Source organism: Aythya marila (genome assembly GCF_965140915.1).
Source record: "Aythya marila genome assembly, chromosome: 22".
In the NCBI taxonomy this organism is placed as follows: Eukaryota; Metazoa; Chordata; class Aves; order Anseriformes; family Anatidae; genus Aythya; species Aythya marila.
Genome location: NC_139063.1, coordinates 3182530 through 3197454, shown reverse-complemented (window position 1 = coordinate 3197454; position 14925 = coordinate 3182530). Strand labels below are relative to the sequence as shown.

Genomic DNA, 14925 nt, shown 5'->3' with positions numbered 1-14925 from the left:
TGATTTTGTGAGCATTTGTGCCCACAAAGTCTTCTGGACGTGGAAAGTTTTCCCTTTCATCTGTACCTCCAACTATTGCAGCAGGGCAGAAGCTGGAAAGCTTGTTGCTTTCTGCAAATTTCCTTCTGGTGCGTGCAATGACACGTTCCTTGGAGATTTTATGTAAAATACATGATAATTACAAGCGATGGTTTCTGTAATTTAAGATGTGCAATAATTAAGAGAAATTTGTAAAGGTTTCAGCGAGAATTTACCAAGGAGACTTGATTGCATGACCAGGGCTGTGTGCTAAACCCAAGTGGCACCCGAGGAGCAGATCACCTAGCAGAGAAATCGTTAGCCCCAGAAGACAGAAACTTGGTTCACGTCTGCGTTGGCAAGACAGTGGCTCAACGAGATCTTCCTCTTCCTATGGCCCCTGCCTGACTCCTCTCTTGAGGGCTCAGCTGCTGTCCTTGGAGAGCTCTGCCTTTTTGCTGGACGGCTGCAGCTGGCTCACGCAGCATCTCCCAGGCAACAGGGGATCCTAGTTGTGTTTCGGGCCACGAGCGAGCAGTTCTCGGGACGGTAACCTGAGACAATTTGCCTTTGCCAGGATTCAGTCCTTCCCCAGATTTAGAAGCGCTCACATGCTGCGGGTTACAGGGCTGTAATTGCCTTCGCTTTGCAAGGGACACCAGCAGCTGTAAAAAGGGCTCCAGGCAGAGGCTGCCCTTATTTCTTATTACAGTATCCTGCAGAGGCAAAGGGGCCCACGGTTGGTGATCAGACAGCGGGAAGGCAGCTGCGTGGCACACGAGTGACATGGCAATGTCTCTCGGGCACCTTGCTGACTTCGGCTTCGCTCTGTTGATTTTGCATGCAGGTGGAGAGCCCTGAAAGGGCAAAACTGCAGGGGTCACGGTGCAGGCTACCTTCCTCTGATGTTAACTACAAATGCTGGGGTTTGGGAGACAAGGATTCAACTGAAAAAGGGAATATTTTGACCAAATTTGGTGAAAAAATTCATATTGCCCTTTAAGTAATAGGCACTCATTAAATAAAACGTGTCTGTTTTACGTGTCTTTTCCTGCTCCTGTAAGTCGAAGTTACTCTGTTTACTAAAACAAGAAAAAAAAAAGCACACAACAAATTGAAATTGAGCTGACCCTTAATCAAGAAAAGAGCTGCCAGGCTTTCTGGAGGAGGCACTTAATAGGGGATGGGGCTCAGCACACACAGGTTTGCTTTTCAGTGTGTGTGCACCGTGACTGCACGTGTCCCGTGCAGTCTGTCCACAAGCCCCTGAGCGTGCTTGCTTAGAAGCAAGCTCGAAGCAGCCCCTCGATTGCCTCTCTGTGCAAAACGGAGGTGTAATCCTGTAAGTACCTTTTAGTCAGGCACTACAAACGGCTTTGTGAACACCAATTTAAATGATTTATCTGCTGAGAAATAAGAGTGGCTTAAGCCTCAATTTAAAAAAAAAAAAAAAAAAGGCAGCTGTCTCTGAGGGAAGCAAAAGGAAAAACTACAGCATAAGGCTAGAATTGTAAAAACTTCAGGGAAAGAAAGCAGGATTCTTTCATTTTGTAGTGATATCTGTGCTGAGATGCACTGACCCTCAAAGCTAGCAACTCGAGCAGTCAGATTCTTTTTTCTGCGTGGAGGCTGCGATGTCTGTTTGAATTGCAAGATCCTTGTGTGCTGGGCAGATCTAAGACGAAGGTAAATTGGCTGCAGCGCGCACTTAGTCATTTCCTGCCAAGCTTTCATGTTTGAATTCTCGTGTACTGGCTATGACCTTTATTTCATGGGGCGAAAAGGGATTTTGAAACCTTATTGCCGGAGCCCTCGGCTCGTGCAGCTGGCTGAGCCGTCAGGCATTTGTACGGCCATAGACCAAGTGCTGGGGTTTCTGGGCATAAATCAGCTCAGTCCAAAATTAAACTTTCATTGCTTAGATAATAATCCTAACAACATGCCTGCTCTCCGGGACTCCCTTTTTGTTTCTGTCACAGCCAGGGCATTGCACAGATCTCCCTGGGTTGCCGCATTTGGAAGATTTAGGACGTCCTGGGCTCCGAGCAGCGCAGCGCTCTGGGGTTTGTGGCGTGAGCGTGTTTTCCTGTTTGCTCTTTGTGGGCACGTTTGTTACAGGGTTGCTTTGTGGAGGGGGCCCTGTTCCTCGTGCAGGGCTGTAATCACGGCGATATGCGGTGGGATGAGGCTGCAGAGCACAGAGCAAGAACAACACGCTGCAGCAGGGCGGTAACATGAGGCCCCGTGCACACAGCTTGCAGTTTCACGTGCACTTATATATACTCCCTTCATGACTTTCTTGGTGAACCCTCATCCAGTTACGGTCCCTTCCCACCACCTTTTCTTGTCCATCACTTTCTAATGACAAGGGCAAAGAAGGTTCACAGATAAACCAATCCACCTCTAAGCAACAGGCACTTTCCAGATTAGCTCCTGCCTAGACCTGGTATGAAACCTGGGCCCTGGAGGCCAGCCACTGCCCATTAATTTGTTTTGTATGGTCGATGGCTATCTTTAGGGTTTGTTTGCTTCCTTGCATTACTGTTTGTTGCCAGTAGGATGATGGCTATGAACGTATGGTGTCCTCAATATATCTGGAAGGTTTATTCAGCCCTGCGCAATAAACACGTTCCTTACTCTCGCCTGGCTTTCTAGTTGAAAAAGGGAAAACAAGGAAACTTGTGGATTTGCCACTGGCAGACTCTGCAGATGGGATTTGTCAGGCACCCTCTTGCTGATGGTGTTTTTGCTGGTGCTGTTGAGGCTCCCCAGGCAGATAGGAGTTGTGACTGCTCCCGTGCTGGGAGTTTTGTGCCCAGCGCTGGCAGTGCTGCTGCTGAGCTGGTGCGATGCGCACCGGCTGTGCCACAAACGAGGAAATCCCAAAGCTCAATATGCACGTTTTTGATACCAGTTACCGTAACATATCCTTCCCTTAAATGCAATGAGGGGAGAAGGGAGCAGGAGTGCTGAAACCAGTTGCACGCTTGCTCCTTGCTCCGTTTGAAGACCTGCTGCGAGCCGCTGCCACTTCCCCAGGGCACGAGTCCCCGCTGCTCTGACCGCACCAAAGCTCCCGCGCTCGGTCACGCTCCCTAAAACTTGGCTCCGGCACCTTTCTTCCAATTATGGTCACCCTGGCCATGTCTGCAGCTGCTGCCCTGCAGCCGGTCACCAGCTTCAGCAGCAGTGTTTGGTTTGTTGCAAGCTGCTGCTGCCAGCAGCTCCTCCTGCTCGGTCGGTGTTGTGCAGGGCAGGGGAAGGTACCTGCGGCGGGGAGCTCGGGCCAGGCTCTCATCTCCCACACCTCTTGGGAGACCTGCCAGAATCTCTTCTGGCACCTTCTGAAGCCACCATCTGGTAAACGAGACTCGATTTGGCTGGGGAGAAGTTTCTGTTCCTATCGAGCTCCTCTGCTCTTGGGCTCCTTTCCTGGAGTGAAGTGGCCAGCCTGAAGCGCGACGGGTCTGAGCTGCCCAAGTGCTTTCCACTCCTGACTTCCTGCTGCCTGTGCAGAATTTGCTTACTTTGTATATGACTTTAAATCAAATTAACAGCCAATCTCTTAAACAAAACGCAGTCTTCATGTCAGCAGAGTGACACGGCGTGATTGTTGTGAACGCAGCCCAACAGCTCTGCTCTGGTAGCTGTGCCCTCAGCCCAATACCATCTGAAGAGGCAGGATTTTGTTCAGGACCATTTTCAGGGCCATTAGTTTGTTCTAATACAATTAGGACTGTACTACTAAACACCTGTAAGGATTAATTAACTATTCATGACCATTAATTAATCCTTACAGGTGTTTAGTAATACACTTCTAGCTCTGAAATTGTCCTCTCCTTTCTTCCTGGGCAGAGTTTTTCATTTTCTGGTTGTGTAGAAGGGACTCTCAAGCCTCTTTCTTCAACCCTGGTAGAATTAACTTTCCCCAAAGAAAATAAGCCTGGAGGAAAGGCTGAACGGGGTGTTGCCTGTCTCCTCGTCAGCCTGCTCTGCTGTCCCTGCTTGGGTTTTGGAAGGTGGGTAGGGACAGTGAGGGTGGGCACCCCCGGGAAGCCTGGTGTTTCTCACTGGGATGGATCTTCTCTTTCCCTGACCCCAAAGCCCAGGTCTCCGTGCTCAGCCCTGTGGTTGCTTCCCCTCGTGGCTGGGCTGAGTGGATCTGCCCTGATAGGAACGAGCTGGGGAGGAGAGGGACAGAAGTAGCTCAAAAACAAGTGCAAAACAAGGTCCCGGCCCTGAGAAATTACAGTTTGAATCTCAGATGGGCAATCCCGCCTGCTTTTCCACTGTGGTATGGAAAGTTGGAATCCCTTGCAAATGTGGCCTCGTTAAAGAGGTTCTTTCTTTAAAGGACAAATGTCCCAGTGTGTACAAACACTAGCTCGGAGCTTTGTCCCATTACCTTGTATGGGGATGCTGCTTTGTGAGAGCCTGACTTGCTAGCAGCAGGTTTCCTTTCACACAGGAAAAGTTTTGTTTTCTGTGCCCTTATCTTTGGAGAAAGAACGAGGAATTTACTACCAGGGGATAAAGGTCTACGAACTCGTTAGTGTTTTGAAACAAGAGTTTTGGAGTTCCTTAGGACCCTGCTCTTCCTGACAGTCCCGCCACGTCCCATCCATGGGCATGGCAGCTCGCTTCTGGGGGTACCGAGGTTTTGGCAGACCTGGCCAGGTCTACTGGAAAGTCTGGAAGCACCTCAGGGCCAAAACTATCCCCGTGTGCAGTTTTCTGACTCGGTGTGCAGTCTCTCTAAAGTTTGTTGACTGGGCAATTCAGAAATTTAACGTAAACTTTAAGAAATCGTTGCTGCTTTCCAGGTCTTTTGAGTGTATCTGGTCGGGCAGATACCAGCAAATACTTAGACAGGTCATTTTGCTCCCAGAATTTGCTTCTGGCTGCTGTTGCAAGAAAGTGTGAAAGCACAGGAGGGAGCCTGGCCTCCTGGAGACGGTGCCAAGCTCCTGCAAGCTGCGGAGATGCCTCTGCTGTAGCTGGTTGCGAGGTGACCTCCTGTGTCCCTTCTCCTCCGCTTCCGTGGAACGATGCTGATAAGGACCATAAAAATTGGCATGCACAGCGTGCCACGTCAGTAATGTATAAAATGACACAGGTGCTTCCTTTCTGGTGTTGGAGGCAGGGGCACCTCTTGTTGTGCCTACCAGCATCGGGCTTTCACTCTCTGAGGTCTCCTCCTCACATTGTATGCCTTACCTCACTCTTCAGCCTCCTGTCTTTTTGGGGGGCTGTGTTTAGGCAGGATCGGGCCCCGTGCACCCTCCTGGCACCCTCCTGCTTGCCTGTAGGCAGCGTGGCACAGTGGTGGTGGCCGTCTCATGCACCACGGGGTCATTGCCACTGCTGAGCTGGGGCTGGGCGCGATGTCCCAGCCGCGGCTGTGCAGTGGGATCCTCTGGGCAGTGGGGGCTGCCGGTGCCTGAGAGTTTCTGGTAAGATCAAACTGGGTTGGGGATGGTTTTGCTTCTAGCTCTTATCTTAATCTGTATCTCGATGTGTTGGAGCAAGCCTGTGGGCTGTGGTTTGGCACTTTGAGTGGAGGGCATCTCAGATATTTTCTGAATGCTCAGAAACCTCAGTTTGCCCTCCTAAGGCTGTAGTAAAATGCAACAATTGAAGCCAGCCTCGTGCCTTCTCAGCTGCCTTCACAGTTTCTGCTGCTGCTTCCTCTCCAAGCCTCAGAAGCTGCGTGCCGTGCCGAGCGAAGGATTCTGCCAACACTTTTCCACGTGCAGCACAGGGTGCAGCCGTCTCCATCGACCTGCAGCAGAGCCCAGAGCAGCCCACGAGAGCCCAGGGCAGGCAATGGGTCCCCCCCGTGCCAGGGGAAGCGATGACACTGCAGCTCTGTCTGGCACAGACACGCACCAGGGCACAGCCGTGTGCCATACGCCTGGCTGAGCCTTTTGTCTCCTGCCTCCCTGCAGGCACGCTGCTCCTCGCCGCCGTGCCCTTGGGCTGTCTGTGGGGCTGGAAGGGAGCTCGGAGGTGCAGCCGCAGGCAGGAAATGACTCAGGGGTGCTCGGAGCAGGCGGGGAAGGCTTGGTGCAACAGCACTGCCAACGGGCAGGCTGGATCCGGCTGCCTTACCCTGGCAAAATGCTCGGCAGCGTCCTGGCAAGCTTCCCCCAACCTCTCACCTGAAAGCTGCAGGCGGGGATGTTGTGCCTGCCATGCCAGGCTTGCAGCTCGTGGGGTTGGGAGCAGGGCGAGGGGGCAAATGGGGAGGTTGTGGTGCGAGGAGGGGCAGGGGAGCTGGCCCCACGCGGCCCCATAAAGCGGCAGAAGCGGTGTCAGGGCAGGGGAAGGTTTTTGGTTCGCAGCAGAACGCAGGGGCCAGCGCCGCTCCCCTGAGCGAGCAGCTGGTTTCCCTTTTAGGGCCGGCGAGAGGCAGAAACAATTTCACACGGATTCCAGGACCCGGAATGGTTCTGGAAAGCCAGCAGGAACAAAAAGCGTTCTTCCCCTCTTCTGACCTTGAAGCACGCCCAGGACCGTCTTTCAAAGCCTCCTCCCTGGACAGTTTCGTCCTTACATGGGGAGCCTGGCCCGCAGCGCCGCGCCTCGCCGGCCGCGTGTCTGTTTAGGTGTGAAGTGAGACTGCACAAGGGGGAGGCGAGGATAGGCAGGAGCCTGGCACGCAGAGCCAAAGACAGGTCTATTCCTGTGCCCTGGAAAGATTAAGTGTTTCCTTTGGAATAGCCTCGTGCGCTCGGGTGGCTTCGTGGACGTGACCTGACAGCGACCGCGGGGCGCTCGCTTTGCCGACCGCAGGAGCCTTCGGGCTGAAGGAGCTCCTGGTAGTGGGAACTGCCTCCGAAGGCTGATCAAACTCTGAAGGCTTTGCAGAAAGCCTGGCCCTGGCCCTATTCTTTGCATAACAGGACCCTGGTTCGTAGATTTTAATGTCACGATATCCCGGGGCTGTCGCTAAGCCTCTGCTGTCCCGCCGCGGCGTTACGGGCACGCTGCTCTCTAATTAGAAAGTGGCCTCTGCTGCGTGTCCTTGGCGGATCGCTGACCTTTCTCAGACGTGAAGTTATTCTGAGCCCTGTTCCAGACTGATCAGGTTTGCATCCCGGAGCACTCTGAATGTTGTTTGCGAGAGGAGCTCTTGTTGCCAAAGCTGTTTGTTCCTGGGCACAGGAGAGGAACCGAACTTCCTTCCCTCCGTGAGCACAGCTATATCGGTCAGGAGGAACGGGCAGGCAGCTGGCAAGCAGATATTTGGTGGTATTTTTGCCCTTGGACAGTGAGACAGCTGCGAGAACACCCCGTGTCCAGCTCCACCATCCCTGCTTGTGACAGACCTGGTCCTGCAGGCACAGCGCTTGTCCTGCGACGGGCAAACAAAAGCTCCCTTTGCAGCTGGAATCCCCTCGTTTCGGGCAACTCCTTGGCTAGCAGTGGAAGGCATCACGTAGTCAGCCTAGCTCCCGGTGTTTACAGGGTGGTGCAGGCTGCAGAGTATGAGCACACGCTAATTAGCACGCATAGTGACTGCCTATATTTAGAAGTGCCTGCTAAATCTGAGCATCAATTAAAGTTTTTGTTTTTAAACGACAGTTTTAAAAACTCCACCTCTTTTCTTCATGAAAGGAGACAATTTCCAAGTCCCCGATTCGTAAGAATTATGGGCTTTTTACAGCTCCTTTGCTCTCTTTTTTTCCTCTCCCCTTCGCCATGAACTTGGTCCCCACGGTGCCGTGCCCGCGGGGGTGAAGATGCAGTTTGCTTTGGCGTGGGGCAGGGGTTTGACAGTGCATGCGCGACCAGAACAAAGGGAGCAAACAGATTGCTTCCTCGCAGCTTATCTAATGCAAATAACTCTGATCAAACTTCCTGGGGCTGGTCTTTATTCTCTGGAAAGGGCATCGTGAAGTCCGATCCTGTGTGCTCTCACGGCAGCCCCAGCCACGCGATGCTCAGTGCTAGCTCGTGACAGTCCCTGCACCCCCAGCCTGCTCAGGCTCTGGGGCTGGGCCAGCTGGGACTGACAGGGACAGTCTGATTTTGGGGAAAATCCACTCAAAGCAGGGGCGAGCACAGCCCAGGAGGAGCTGGATGGCAGCAATACCCTGCGGAGCAGCCCTTTGCTCCCAGTGCACCCAGTTCTCCCAGTTCAGGGGCTTCAGCAGGCGTCCTGCCAGCACGGTGTGGCTTCAGACGATGCTTTAGGGGCTAACCAGGAATATCATTTTCAGAGGGTTCGCCTGGTTTTCTCTCAATCCTCTATGTCTGCTCGGTACCCTGCAGCAAAGGCAGCACCCGGTGGCACCCAGTGCTCGTGGTGGGTGCCAGCTGGCGGTGGCAGAGCAGGGGCTGGCACTGAGAGCAGCCAGGATGACAAACAGCATTTGGGATTGAAATGTTTCTGTCCTGTCACTTTTGTTTTTAAGCCCTCTTTTGGTCACAGCACTCGCTCAGCTGCCAGGGGGGAGCGGGGTCGTGCTGCAGGGCCGGTGTTGGTGCACCCGCTGCTTGCCTGGGGCTTGCTGGGTGGCACTGGGTGGCACTGGGTGCTGAGGGTACGCGTGGGGCTGGGGGCCAGGACACTTTTGGGGCAGCAGCACCTGCCTCAGCACAGCGGGTCGGGGCTGGGGGAGCCCCCGCTGCCCTTAGCAAAATGCTGTGCCTTGCTTTGAGGTTGGGGACAGGGAAGGACAGCCTCCAGGCTGGGGACAGCAGCGCTCAGGGGCTGAGTCGATCTCACCAGTAGAACCCAAGGCTTCTCCCACCCAGTTGTTTTTCCTCCCCGTGTGTTTTTTGCTGCCCTCTGCCCCCGTGTTTTAGGACCACGGAGATAGCACAGCCCGTTGAGCAAACACGGTACCTCCTAGCCCCGACGGTATCGTGGCTCCCAGGGCAGGAGTGCTTATTAGAGGCCCTTTTATTACAGACACACCTTGGAAAGTTCCTCTCCTCGGAAGGGCTGGGAGGAGGAGGGTGGTAATTCAGTTTTCATTCTTCGCCAGTGAAGAGAGGTCCCGGGTGGCTGCAGGGAGCCAAGGCAAGCGGGGCGGCGGTGGGACGTGGATGGGGGGCACAGGCACCGTGGGCACTGTGATGGGAGGGTGCTGGGAGGGCAGAGCTGGGACAACGGGGCCACCCCCGGCACCGGCACTCACCGGGCTCCTTTGGGAAAAGCTCCCCGAGCGCCTGCCCCGTCCCCAGTCCCAAACTGGGAGCTGCCCAGGTGGGCTGGGGGCCTTGGAGCTGCTCCCACGGCAGGCGGCAGCTGGGCAGCGAGAGCATCTGAAGGGGGACTTTGTTCCCCGTCCGCCGGTCACGTAGCCATGTGGGAACACTCGATTTATTCCCCGGCAGCGCTATCAGCACATACCAGGCTTGACAACAGCTGGGAGCCGTGGAACTTGCCCAAGAATAGCGCTGGGGAGCTCGCTGCCTGAGTCAGAGCTGTCTGGATCAGCTCCTGCCCCGCGGGGGCCTCCCAGCATCAAGGGACGGCCGCTGCCACGGGGGAGACCTTGGGGAGGGGGCCACGGGGTGGTGGGGAGCTGCTGCCCCCACTGAGCTCGGGGCTGCAGATGGGGCCATGCAGCTCCTCCTGGAGCAGGGGGGGTCCTGGAGGAAGCTGCAGCGTGCGGCTCCGCCGCTGACTGCTCAGATGTAATTCCCTGGGCTTGTCTACACTTGACAGCGAGCTGGTATTGCAGAAGGGTGTGAATTTGCAAGCGGAGAATTCCATATTTAGGAATAACCAGGTTAAAGCAAGCAGCAGGAAGGTGCTCGCGCTCCGGAATCGGGGTTCCGAGGAGCGTGTGGTTGTTCTGTGTGCCGCTCGTCCGAGGGGGAGAGAGGGGCAGCAAGCGGGGTCTGAGCTGCCCCCAAAGCCCAAGCACCTCCCCGGCTCGTAAACCATCCATCCTCCTCAGTGCCTGTGCCCTGAAGAGGGTTTGTAGCTGGAGCAACACGTGCAAAGAGCTTTGCTGGGACGTGGCTTCGTAGCCGGGCACGGCACGGGGTGCCTGATTTCTCCTTCCCCACGGAGCAGCTGTAAAAAGTCCTGGAGAAGTTCCAGCGCTGGAAACGCTGACAGCTGGATCAGGCGGAGCATCGGCCCACGAGCCATCCCCAGGAACCCTGCTCGTGGTGCGGGGCCGTGTTGGCAGCACACGGGGGTCTCCAAAGGGGGCCGGGAGGCGGCTCTCCCTCACGGTGCCTGGCTCGGGTGTGACAGCGGTGCCCGGCGTGCATATGGGGCCGTTCCGGGTGCTAAATCAGAACTTCTGCAGAAAAATTCTTCTGGTTTCAGTCATCCTTTACCCTGTGCTTCCCAGCAAGGAGCGGGGCAGCGGGAAGCTCACCCCATGCCCACGTGTCTGGGTTTCTCCGGGCGGTGCCTCGGTGCCTACGTGCTCCAGGTGCCGAGTGCGAGCGGAAAACTGGGGCCAGATTCAGCCTCGGCCCTGACCGCCTGCGGGCGTTTTTGGAAATGCCTCTGACCTGTCCCGACAGCGGCCGGTCGTCGGCCACAAGCAGGGTTTGAGGTCCTTGTCCCGTAGGGATATCAGGGCTTATCTCGGCAGGGTGAGGCGGTGCTGAGCGAGCGCCTCTGCTCCTTCTCCCAGCAGGTGAAGGAGGCCCCCAGACCGGCACCATGACGGAGTGCTTCGACTGCGACAACTGCAAGGAGTCCCTCTACGGGCGCAAGTACATCCAGATGGACAACGGCCCGTACTGCATCCCCTGCTACGACGCCCACTTCGCCAACACCTGCGACGAGTGCAAAGAGCTCATCGGCCACGACTGCAGAGTGAGTACGGGCCCCGTGCTGAGCATCGCAGGCTCCGGGTGCTCGTCCCCAACCCCCCCTCACCTCGCTGTCCTCCCCAGGAGCTGTACTACGAGGATCGCCACTACCACGAGCACTGCTTCCGCTGCTTCCGCTGCGACCGCTCGCTGGCCGACGAGCCCTTCACCTGCCAGGACGAGGAGCTGCTGTGCAACGACTGCTACTGCAGCGAGTTCTCCTCCAAGTGCATCGCCTGCGAGAAGACGGTCATGCCAGGTAGGAGCAGGAAGGTGCCAGGGCTGCGGTTTGCTCCCGGTTCCAGCAGCACTGGACGGGGCTGCAGGCTCCAGCGCTGGGGCAGCAAGGGAGAGGTGGATTTCTGCCCTCCTGCTGCACTGTCAGAGCACAGCACGGGCTGGGCGCCGTCTGGCAGGACAGCAGGATGCCGATCAGCACAGCCCTGTCTGTCTGTTACCCTTTTTTTTTTTTTTATGGGGAAGTGAGCCGGGGAGGAAATAACAAAGGGTTTCCTGGGCATTTTCTGATGTGTGCTGACAAGAAAGGAAGGAATGGCTGAAGGTGCGTCTCTGCGGATAGCCCGAGGCAAAGGAGTGTCTTTGCTTGGCCATTTTGGCACCCTCTTCAGCTATGGGTTACAACAGGCTTCTCTGCCGTGGCCTGTGCTGGTGCAGGGGGCATGTTGCCACAGCCCTCCCTCTGCTCGTGGCTGCCAGCTGGACCTGGGGACTCCTCCCCAGCCATCTGTGTGGCCCCGTTTGCCCGTGCCACGGTGTGCAGGACCCCGTTTTGTCCTGCACAGCCTCCTGTGTGAGTGCGTGTGCCCCCTCCTGCCTCTCTGAGCACGGCTCTTCTCGCAGGGTCCCGCAAGCTGGAGTACAACGGACAAACCTGGCACGAGCACTGCTTCATATGCAGCAGCTGCCAGCAGCCCATCGGGTCGCGGTCCTTCATCCCAGACCAGAAGGATTATTACTGTGTCCCCTGCTACGAGAGCAAGTTTGCTCCTCGCTGCACTCGCTGCAAAAAGGTACGGCTGGCCTGGCAGCCCAAAACCCTCGTCCCGTGGTCCGGGGCTGCGTTCCCTGCTCCTGCTACGAAGGGGTGGTGGGATGGTGCTGGGGTGGGCCCCCATCTCCCCTGGCTGGGAGGAGAGGACAGGGGACTTGTGGATGGCCCAGCTGCTGCGTGTCAGTGGCTGCTCTGCTCCAACAGTGCCAGGGCTGTGCGGGCTGTGCTCCAGCCTTCTCCAAGCCCCATCAGAAAAAGGTTCAGGTGCCATAACCCTGGCTGACAGCACCTCCTGCATGGCCGTGCCCGTGTGTCACCCGTGTGCTCTCTCTTCCTGCAGACCCTGACCAAGGGAGGGGTGACCTACCGGGACGAGCCGTGGCACAAGGAGTGCTTCGTCTGCACGGGCTGCAAGACCCCCCTGGCTGGCCAGCAGTTCACCTCCCAGGATGACAACCCCTACTGCATCAAGTGCTTTGGAAACCTCTATGCCAAGAAGTGCAGTGCCTGCACAAAGCCCATCACAGGTGAGTGGGACAGCCCTGGTGACAGGGCGCTTCCTCCAGGCAGGACGTGGCCAAGTTCCCAGGGGAACTCCTTGGGGCGAAGCTGCCCTCTGCAGCTCACCTGGGTCCATGTGATGCTCACCCATCTCCACCCCACAAGCTTGTTCAGGTGCCTCTAGGCGCTTCTGCAGCCCAGCAGAATCTGCAGTAGAATCATTTTGCTCCTCTTCACCTTCTGAGAGTGGAGATCCGTATTTCAGATGCGTTCAGTTCTGCAGGGTGTTTGGTACCCTGGCAGCTGGCCTGGAGATGAACCAAACCCCAGATCTGTGCAGACAGCTTGTCCGAGTGTCCCAGGGGTTTTAACGCTGTGCTCTGTCCTTCCCACAGGCTTTGGTGGAGGTAAATACGTCTCCTTTGAGGACCGTCACTGGCACCATAATTGCTTTAACTGCGCCCGCTGTAACACCTCGCTGGTCGGGAAGGGCTTTATCCCTGACAACGATGAGATCCTGTGCCGCGACTGCAGCAGCGACCTATGAGCCTCTGACGACACCGTGGGGCAGGGGCTTTCTCTATTCTTCAGGGTCTTTGTGCCAGATCCCCCTGACAGCATTTCAAGGGCCGGGCACGAGGCGTAGGAGATGAGGGCTGCCCCCGAACCGCGGTGTGTTCAGGAGGTTCCTTGTGCCCCTCCCTGAAGGCTAGAGTATGCTACGCTAAGGCTCTGTGCAGAGCCAAAGCTAAATAAAGTCGAAAAAAAGGAGCTTCGAGATCCCCCCATTATTTACTCTTTCCTTTTGCTTCCTGTCTGACCGGGCACGAGCTGAGCAAAGGGCAGTAGCAGCAGCTTCAGTGCTGGGCTGCTGGGTCTGCACGCTGGCAGCATGCATTCGCTCCCCTTGGCACAGCACCGAGCCTTCTCTTTTCCCCGGGTGCTCCCCTCGCTCTGCGTGCTGTAAGGCTGCAGCTCCCTGTCCGCACAGCTTGGCCCTTCAGCCCGTGCCCTGGGTGGCTTTGCAGCACAGCCTTCCCCTCGCCCCTGCACGGCCCATGCATGCAGGGCTCTCTGCCCTATTTTGGGAGGTTTGGGGACACCAAGGCTGGAGCGTGGCCAGGAGCAGAGCATGTCACCTGATGAAATCCACCTCCGGATGTCCCTAGCCACCTCGCTGCCTGCGTGCCAGGCCCTTTTCTCAGCATGGCTCAGTGGCAGAGCGCTCACTTAGGAGCAGAGAGGGAGCTGGCAGTGCTCACAGGTCTGGAGCACTCTGTCGCAAGCCCCAGGGACACTCAGGGCTCTGTCCCGGTGTCCCCAGCCTGTTCCTGCCAGTACTGAGCATCCGTGGTGTGCATGGGGCTCCTGGCGAGGGGCTTTGTGTCTCTAAGCCTCTCTGTTTTGTCCTAACTGCATACAACAGGATGCCCTGAGCTCACCCAAGGGCTTCTGCCATCCTTGCCTGGTGCTGGGCTGGCCCTGGGCCCCCCCAGAGCCCCTCTGCAGGGGGGTGCTTGTGCCTGCCTTGTCTCCATCCCCTCCGCTCTGTCCTGCTCGGGGTACTTGTCCCAGCCCTGCTTTTCTGCTTAGACCGCCACATGCTTCTCTGAAGGCATCTTCTTGTGTTTTTCTTTGTGTTTTTTTTTTTTTTCTTTTTTTCTCCTTTTGTACTCTTTTGTCATGAATATCTGTCATTTTGTAACCAGCTGCGGGATGAAGGGGCTAGCCCCCCTGCCCAGGATTCACATAGGAGTAAAAAAAAAAGAAGTTATGCATGTTGAAGTGTTATTAACTCTATAAAGTGTATTCTGATCCCCGTTGAACCCTCGTTTGAAAGCTTTGATGCAGGCAAATCAGAGTTTGTGTGTTTGCTATTTTGAGGTGCTTGGAGCAGTCTCTAGAAGGAAGTGTCCTCAACCTCAGCCTCCTGTACGTTTCCTACGGCTTTCTATAATAAACTGTTTTAGTGACACTCGCTCCCGTGTGTTTCTCGAGAGGCAGGGCTGCCTGACGGCCTTGTCCTTATCCCAAACCCCACAGAGGGACGGGGCTGCCCCCTCCCTATCCTCCTGCTTCCCCTTTCCCAAACCACATTGGCTGTACGGGTCCTTCGGGGCCAGGACAGAGGAATGGCAGCTCCCTCACCCCGCTGGGGTGCCTGTCTGTCTGTCCAGGCAGGCTGTCCTGTTTTGGGGCTGGCTTTGGGGCTCAGCAGCAGCCAGGACACGGGCTCGTACCCCACTACACCGAGCAGCTTCCCCATCCCGCGCCCCACGCTCCCGGTTCGGGGGGGGCTTTGCTGGGGATGTGGCTGCGGTCTCCAGCTGGGGTGAGCGGTCTCCTCCTGGCAGCCTGCCCCGCAGCGCTGTGTGCTCATTACTCACTTTTTATCAGCTGGGGAGCCAGTTATTCCCCGAACATCTGAAACTATTTTCCGCAGATTCCTTTTCATTTACTAACAGCTGCCACAGCTTCCTCCACACTCAATGGCCCCCTGCACCCCTCTCCATCCCCCAGCACAGAGCCAGCAGCTCCCATGGGTGCTGCAATGGGACCACAGCACTGGTTCTGCGTGTGCGTTCTCCTGGCTCCTGCAA

The 14925-nt window shown here is 56.2% G+C and overlaps 1 protein-coding gene across 3 annotated transcripts in view; it reads left to right on the top strand.

Moving 5' to 3' along the window:
* Window positions 1-14294, top strand: part of FHL3 (four and a half LIM domains 3) — a 28143-nt gene extending 13849 nt beyond the window's left edge. For 2 of the 3 annotated variants that reach the window (XM_082777318.1, XM_082777316.1), the window contains exons 2-6: window positions 10632-10816; window positions 10897-11071; window positions 11674-11843; window positions 12165-12351; window positions 12721-14294. In XM_082777318.1, coding sequence (XP_082633444.1) covers window positions 10661-10816; window positions 10897-11071; window positions 11674-11843; window positions 12165-12351; window positions 12721-12872 — 840 coding nt within the window. In that variant the 5' untranslated portion in view covers window positions 10632-10660 and the 3' untranslated portion in view covers window positions 12873-14294. The remainder of the gene's footprint in view (window positions 1-10631; window positions 10817-10896; window positions 11072-11673; window positions 11844-12164; window positions 12352-12720) is intronic. The other variant, XM_082777317.1, reaches the window with a different exon arrangement.
* The last annotated feature ends 631 nt before the right edge of the window (window positions 14295-14925 follow it).